This window comes from Diabrotica virgifera, chromosome 5, assembly GCF_917563875.1.
Source record: "Diabrotica virgifera virgifera chromosome 5, PGI_DIABVI_V3a".
Lineage (NCBI taxonomy): Eukaryota > Metazoa > Arthropoda > Insecta > Coleoptera > Chrysomelidae > Diabrotica > Diabrotica virgifera.
The window spans coordinates 249716404-249725257 of NC_065447.1; the positions used below are offsets into that span (position 1 = coordinate 249716404).

Genomic DNA, 8854 nt, shown 5'->3' on the forward strand with positions numbered 1-8854 from the left:
TCGTCTAAATGTAACAGAAGGTTTTTGTATGTAAATGTTCATGTTATTTATCGTTTGAGAGGCATTTTGAGTTATAATAGTGGATTGTCGATATGTGAACCGATATAAAAGATGGTACACCATCTTTACAATGTGTATAATGTGAGAACTTCATAATAAAGCAGGTATAGATTTATCTAGACTGGTGCTACACTTTTTAATGGAACTGAGTGGTGTACCACTACACCTTGCAAAGGAACGACTTAGTGTAGCACTTCTACACTTTTTTAGAACTAGTTCTACACCAGAAAACAAAAGAACAGACCTGATAAGTGTTTGTTTTTATAGTCCATAACCAAATTGAAACACATACAATATTAAATATATGGGACTGCTTAAAGACTCACTCTGCCTCTCTTTAAAAATCAAAAGGAACATTTAAAAGACACATACTAATTAAAGTACCATCCTTGTTTAAAGTGATTCTTACATTGATTTTTTAGTAAAATTGTGGCTTATTTCCCATAGAAAATACTTAATTATAAAAATGCCACAAGGAAATAGCTTCAGAACAACATTTGCCTAAAATCTTTGAAATTTAGTAAGAGTTACTCTACGAAGATGTTGCATCAATTCACAGTAAAGAAATTATAGGATAAGAAAAAATTTGATATATAGTAGTGTTATTTATTGAATATGACTTTTTATAAGTAGGGCATACTCTATTAATTTGTAACTGTGTGATATATGGATTGAAATATATTTCTAAATAAAGTTATTCAAAATTATTGGCTTTTTTATTGCACCTCTTGATGAAAAATCTATTTTGTAATCGGTGTGACATGCAATAGATTATAGATTATTGTTGTAAAAAACGAAGGTAAATTAAATTAACCTAGGGAAGGCTTCTCTAGTTTTCTTACTGAATACAAGAAACTTTTGAAATTGAAATAGCGTGTTGTTCATTGTATTTATTCCCATGGACTTGGTTTTACTAATAATGATTTTCAAATATATTGCATTGGCTTCAGTGGAAAGTGTTTCCAATTGGTCAGCCACATCTTGGAACCTTTGTTCTAATAGGCAGATATTGTCGGAGTATTCTAGATTACTTAGGCGTGTGATTAACATCCATTGTCCCTCTTGTGTTGGAGTCTAGTTTAGAGGGAACATAGTCTATAGCTATGTTAAAAAGAAACTGAGATGTTGATTATTTAAATCAAATGCTTATAAGAAAATATATCTTTATTATCATTTCTATTTATAAATACCTTCATACAAATCTTACACAGTAAGCAAAGATCATTTTAAATACTTAATAATTCTTTGTTGTGCCAAAAGTTGATCTCTGAAAAAAATATTAAATAATTAAGATTAAAAAAGTTTAAAATTTTACATTGACAATATAGTACAGGGGTGGCCAAACTGTGGCTCTCAATAAATGTACCTGAATTACTTTAAATTTTTGTATTAAATGTCTTAAATTACTGACAACAAATATAAATGACTAAGTGTAACATCGAACTTAGATAAGGAGACCCTGTATCACCACTGCTATTCAATTTGGCCTTGGAATATGTAATAAGTAAAATATTATCTGAGCTCACAGGAAGATTTACGAATCGATGATCTAAACCAGGGGTCGGCAACCTGCGGCCCGCGGGCTGCGTGCGCCCCTTTGCAAGTTTTTGCACGGACCGCCAAAGCACCAATCAAGGAAAAATCAACTGTTTTGTGGCTCTAAGTTTGTTGATTTGTCGTTTTCAAGATTTTTATGCAAAATATTGCAAAAATTAAAAATTCTTTAAAATGTGATATTTTAATAGCACTAGAAATTTACAACTAGAGTTATAGACCTTTGACCCACAGTTAAAAAAAATTATTAACCCCCTTATGAGACTTATTTTATTCAGTTTTTCATGTCGAGTCAGACAACTTTTCTAATACGTAAAATTTTTGGGAGGCCGTTTCATAAATATAAATTATAGAGGTTTCTAAACTTAGTGCGTCCGACAACTAAAGTAGAGTAGAGTAGAGTAGAGTAAATTTTTATTTGCATAAATTTTTAACATAATTGAGCAAATAACGTCACATGTACCTACCCTTAAAAATTTGTTGGAGAATATTACCAGTAAATTGTAAGTATTTTTATCAAACAATCCTGCAAAAAACATCATTATTTATGATGCATCATAGAGAGTCATAAAATTTATACCCTCACGGCTTATTTTTGCAGGATTGTTTGATCAAAATATTTACAATTAACTAGTAATATTGTCCGACAAATTTTTAAGGGTACTTAAGTTGTCGTGCACACCAAAGTTTAGAAACCTCTATATTTACGAAACGCCCTCTCCCAAAAATTTTCCGTATTAAAAAAGTTGTCTGACTCGACATGAATAACTGTATAAAAACAGTCTCATGAGGGAGGTAATCTAGGCCGTCCCAGAAAAAGATGGAAGGATCATGAAGAATTGAAGTATCCAGAAATAGAAAAGGCTGCTTGTAGATATATATTTGCATATTTGAAACAACAAATCCATCTGCACTGAGAAAAAAATTTAATACCTTTTTTACACTTTTTAAATAACTGTTTAATTGCGGCTCGTGAAAAATTTTAAATTTTGGACTATCAAGGAGCTTGGCCATCCCTGATATAGTATAACAAAGTTAACAAGAACAAAATGTGAAAAAACACTTGTAGAAAAGAATAATAAAAGGAAAAAAATGAAAAACAATTCATTATTCATACGGGAGGTGATCAATATTTCTATGCTATAGGTGTCACCAGGAAATTGATCCTGAAGCATGAAAAATAGGGAGAAAATTAGAGAGAAAAAACCAAGTACATGGCTGTCAAAAACAACACCTGACAATGAAAATAATATTACAATAGACAACTGTATACCATTAAATGTGGGGATGCCTTCACATGTCTGGGCACAGAAAAGGGTTAAAATAACTCTGTAAGTAGCCAAATTAATGTGCATATTTCCAGTGGGAATCATATATACAGTTCCCGGAGTGAACCATAGCCGATGAGGAACGCTGTTGTCGGTCCTACACCCACTTAAACTCTACACATAGAGGATTTCTCTCACCGGCCATGGTTCGCTCCAGGAACTGTACTATGCTACAGCTCAAGCACAACTCAAGACATTCAAAAGAAATGCTGAGGAAAGTATAAGGCAAGAGAAAGATGGCACATGGAGAATCAGAAGAAATTACAAGATTAATGAATTAAAAGAAGGGTGCAACAATATAAGACTTCTTAAAAGTCAAATCTTGTCATGGCTGGGGCAGTGACAGGAAATACTAAATAAACAAAGAAAATATTACAATGGAAGCTGATAGAAAGACAAAGAAAAGGAAGACTCAGGAGATGATTGGATGATTTTAAACACAACCTGAAAACTATGAATGTAAGACAATGGAGGAGAACGGCACAAGAGAGCAAGGGCGGATCCAGGACCGATTTTCGGGAGGGGCCATGAACTTTTTTTGGGGAGGGTATCAGGGGGTCTGGGGGTAATTTTTTAAAATTAAGGTTACAATGGTGAGTTTTCAGGCTGATGTGGTAATACGTCTGGTGGCTGAGCTATTGCGCCCTAAGTGCTGGATGTATAATAAAATACCATTCTCACTATCTAATTATATTTGAACTTCACAGTGTTCGTTTAAACAATTAAACAACGGTCTATATGTAAACAATAACTAAAGTATTATTGCTTCATCGTGACTAATCAATTGATCTGAATATCCCGTCACTTCTCTGGTTCGTTTATATACAAAACCAAATAATAACATAGATAAGTTCAATAGTGGTCAATGCCGATCATTTATGTATATTACTATAAACTATATTATATTTTATTTCATAGAATTTCTGTTCAATGCTAAGGGTTAACGTACCATGTTACAAGGCACTTTTCATACACTTTTGAGTGCCACAAAGACATTCAAAACTTATCCTTATTAAAGTCAGTACCAATTTCTACACATTTCTTTGGATCCAAGTGCAGTTCTTTCAACAAGTTTAATACTACTTTTCCCAATGGTTCTACTATTAGACCTTGTTTTTCCCTCTTTCTTGATTTTCATTTATTTTTATGTTCCCATAAGCATCAATGATCTTAACAAAGTTTTCACGAATGTTGTTATTGTGTATGTATCTCAAATTTAGTGAAAGCTCTTCCACATGGAATACGTCAGTCGTTTCGTCAAATAGGACAGAGTAATAATTTCCACTTTGAACCTGATTCATTATTTGTTCAATTATTTCTTCACTACAACATGTTATCAATTGATTGTGACTAGGCTGCTAATGTATGTTACTCGGGAAGATGCTGTGGATAGATGTTGTTTAAGAGCCTTACCTCCTGATGCGACTTTAAACCTTAACAATTCCCGTCATTGCTAGGTCCAGCATCTTGGTCCAGATGCAGAAGATCAACATCACGATGGCCTCTTAAAGAAATATTTTGTCGACCTAAGAAAACTATACTTCATCTAATTTACTAACCGTTGCAAGTCATCCGCGTCATAGCCTGTGACGCCACATGATACCAACACGAAATATTTAGGCGGTAGGTGTGTTCTTTTTTAGAATCACTTTGCCGGGTACACTGCAATTACAGCCACTAGACATATTTTATTATATACGCGTAGAAATAATATTTGAAGATTTCTATTAATGTTAACCTAAAGAAATACACAATAATATGTTTCATTTAATTTGTATAAATGGATTATAAAGCGTTTTTATGAAGCACATTTACTCGAATCACACTGTAACTGTAATCGAACGAAGGTGACATTTTAGAATAAATTGGTAACATTTATTTGACAGTTGCGGTGATGGCACTTCATATTTGTTTATATTCTTTACTATAAGTATCTGTTTTATTATATTTACTGTTTTTATTATTTACTTTAAAATAAAAACATCCTTTACTATAAAAATATAAATTTCACATAATTTTATCACGACTTGGAATAATCGAGGTACCTATCTGACAACTTTTTTAGTTGTTATTGTAGACATATACAAAGAAACCTACCGGCTTCATGTCAAGAGTTCGAAGCCGTTTTTTAATTATTAACAGTGCAGAACAAAAACGCTTGCACTGCAAATCTTAAAAGATTATAACTTAATTCTTGTTCTCTATTTCTTAAGTTTTTACTTATTTACATTGAATATTAATTTGTTTTGATGTATAATCCACGTTTACAATAATTATGTGATCTATTTGATTTAAAATGGATTCAGGATTTTTTTATACTTTGGCAACTATGTCAACTTAGATCTCTGGCGTAGATAATGACGTGCAACGGTAAGTAAATTAGATGGACTGTATATATACTCTACTATTGGTCGTAGTCTTTCTCTATTTTCTTGTATCTGTTTAGACCTCTGAGAGTATATCTGTTTAATGACTGACTTTTACGAGTATGATCACTTTAGAGAAAATTCAGGCCTATCTGAAAGCACTATTTGTGGTATGATGTTTTTTCATCGGTTTGTATGGCTCCGTCTTTGCCATGAGTTTGTCGAAAGATGTTAAAGGTTTCGTGACAAGGCTTTGGCTGTCATTGTCATCCCTTTATTGTGACCATATTGTTTATTAGAAAAATAATGCAATACTTGCAAAACAATCCCTTTTGAATGTGCAAAAGTACTAACCAACTCCTTTGTTCTTAGTGCTGATGACCCAAGTAACCCTTCATTTCTTGTTTATTCTTTGTGTGACCAGAATATGGAAATTGCTACGATTTTGATGGTTGCCAATGTCGTTTTAACAATTGGTACTTTGTAAAATTATCAACATATTGATTTACAAAACACCATACGTCATTATTGAAGCTTCTGTTACTGGTTTTGTTCAATTCTAGTCAAAAAGACATATTTATCCCCTGTTTTGTACATAATATGAAGGGTACAGGGAAAAAAGGAGGTATTGTCTTTGGTCATTCTTGAAGCTTCTGTTACTGGTTTTGTTCAATTCTAGTCAAAAAGACATATTTATCCCCTGTTTTGTACATAATATGAAGGGTACAGGGAAAAAAGGAGGTATGTCACTTTTGTTGAATTTTTCAGGAGAGCATTTTCAAAGTTATAAGACTAATATTATTGATATGTTTTGATCTTATTTTTTTTTCAAAATCATGTTTGAAAATTTACTCTGTGGGAACACACGAAAACAATGTGTTTTCACTTATTTCTGCATGATTCACAACTGACATTCCCCTTAATTAACTGGTAACAATGGGTGCGTTCGGACGACCATAGCGGCTGGCTGCCAGCAGAAATCGGCTGAGTGGTTGCATCCAGCTGTGATAGGGAAAGCTTAGTAAATCTCTCAGCGGCTGACTTCCAGCGGTGATGTCTGACAGCTACTGCTGGCTCAGCTGTCCAGCCGCTGTGGTCGTCGGAACGCACCCAATGTGATATTCCCCCTTCTTCTCCTGTATGGGTATTTTATTATTAGTATTATCTCATGACACAACCCATTTTTAACCAGTGTTATTTACATATAGTAAAGTAGAGAATATAACTTATCTAATGAATTAGTGACACTAATGAATAGTGACTCGTATATACCTAATATGCAGAAGATACCTACCATATTTATCATCATTGTTCTTCAACCTACAATACTTGTAGCACCTCTTAGAGACAAATACCCAGCCGTAATATCCATCGGTAGGTCTATAATTGTAGCATATTCATCCTTATTCGCGAACCTCAACCTTGTTTGTGGATCAGTGTATGGGGCAGGCAAACCAGAGAGATCAGAAAACTTCTCTGGTGGCTTAAACGAAGGTGGAGCGTTAATCGAGCCGTAATGGACGCAATCATCTGGCCATGGTAGAGCTTTCTCGGATGAAATTATTTGCTTCAAGCCTTTCCAAACATATTTCTTTTTGTTAGCTTTTATTATGTGAAAAGATGATGCTTTAAATATGGGTGTTTGCTCTGGTTTCGGCTCTTCTGTCATTGTAGCCATTTTAGATGTGTTTCACGTCGTTTAATCTTAACAATAATCAAAACACTTCATTTTTATTTTAACTAACAACTTTTAAAACATTTTTAAAACTTTTGAAACACATTATTGACTGATTGACATTCTGTCACTAGTGTCAGTGTCAATGTCATAAAATCACGTGAAACAAAGTTTTCCTGTTGCATAGGCAACCAATAATGAGCAATATTAATGTATATCTACAGTCGGAAAAATGAAAGAATACCCATGAACGAACATATAAAACACGCTGTATTTTCCTGTCATCGTGTCACAAAGAAAATTGTCCAGTGCAAATACATGTAACAATAATTATTACATGTACTTGCGCTGGCCAATTTTTTGTGTGACACGGTGACAGGAAAATACAGCGTGTTTTATATGTTCGTTCATGGGTATTCTTTCATTTTTCCTACTGTACATAAAACATTTCACTTTTAATTTATAGGTCTGGATCCCGCGTATGAAAAAAAAGTTGATTAATGGCAAGCTGAAAATTTGTTAATAGTTTAAGGGTGTCTAGTCAGATAAACTTTGATATATGGGAACACTGGAACAGGGGCAATTTTAATTGTGGAACAGGTTAAAAATTTGGAACCGTCACACCACGAAAACAGCACATTTATTTTGTCCGACAGAACAGACATGGGGCCGGTTGTTCGAACGCTAATCAACAATGATCATTATCAAATATTTAATTACTGTCACCAACTGTCAATGTCTACTTTGTTTGGGTTGCTGAAAACATAATTGATTACAATTATGAAATTACTTAATCAATTATGTTAATAATTGTTATGTTAATTGATTAACTAATCTCATAATTATAATCAATTATGTTTTCAGCAACCCAATAAAAGTTGACATTGGCAGTTTTGGTGACAGTAATTAAATATTTGATAGTGATCATTGTTGATTAGCGTTCGAACAACCGGCCCTTAAAACTCTCCGAACAGAGATTAAACTCTCATGCAAAAATCAGACTGCTATTTATCACCTGTCATAATTCGTGTCATTTGACATATTCTACATGTTCCACTCCTTAAAACGCCCATTTGGTGATAAATAGCAGTCTGATTTTTGCATGAGAGTTTAATGAAAGGGTAACAAATCAATTGGAAGTTCTGTTGAACAAAATACATGTGACGTTTTCGTGGTGTGACCGTTCCAAATTTTTAACCTGTTCCACAATTAAAACTGCCCCTGTTCCAGTGTTCCCATATATCAAAGTTTATCCGACTAGACACCCTTAAGCTATTAACAAATTTTGAGCTTGCTATTAATCAATTTTTTTTTCATACGCGGGATCCAGACCTAATTATTAACTAAATGAATAGTTAGTATCTAGTTACGGTTTGTAATTTGTCATCTTTCGTAGAAAAAAAAACTTACTAACATGAATCCACTTTCAATAAGTCAAAATCATCGTTTAGCTACTACACCTTTATATATAGTTGCCTTTAGTTTGCAATGAATGTTAAATATAAACATCAGCAATGTTTTAGGGCTTTTCATCGATTGTCATTTGTTTCGAGCTTCTGTCATATGTTGTATAATCTGTATCTAATTTTCTAATACTGTAATAGTATAATCTGTACCTAATTTTTCTATACACGGATTATACGACATATGACAGGAGCTCGAAACAAATGACTGCGTGAATGAAAAGCCCTATTAAGGTGATACAGTAGCGATCAACAGGTAGCAAAAACGCGTTCCAAGAATGCGGCTGTATTTTTGAATATTTTTTTCGAGATATTTCGCACACGTATTCGTAATATAATAAAGAATGGCGGTACAGAGCCCAATTTGAAAAATATATAAATATGTGGAAATTACTCTGTAATTAAATA

General features: G+C 33.3%; 1 protein-coding gene across 1 annotated transcript; it reads right to left on the reverse strand.

Moving 5' to 3' along the window:
* Positions 1-1206: 1206 nt before the first annotated feature.
* LOC126884804 (INO80 complex subunit C) lies at positions 1207-7122 on the reverse strand. The gene is made up of 2 exons (XM_050651045.1): positions 6603-7122; positions 1207-1327 (listed from the first exon to the last, which is right to left on the reverse strand). The coding sequence occupies exon 1, from the start codon at positions 6984-6986 to the stop codon at positions 6624-6626; it is 363 nt and encodes a 120-aa protein (XP_050507002.1). The 5' UTR covers positions 6987-7122; the 3' UTR covers positions 1207-1327; positions 6603-6623.
* Positions 7123-8854: the final 1732 nt, after the last annotated feature.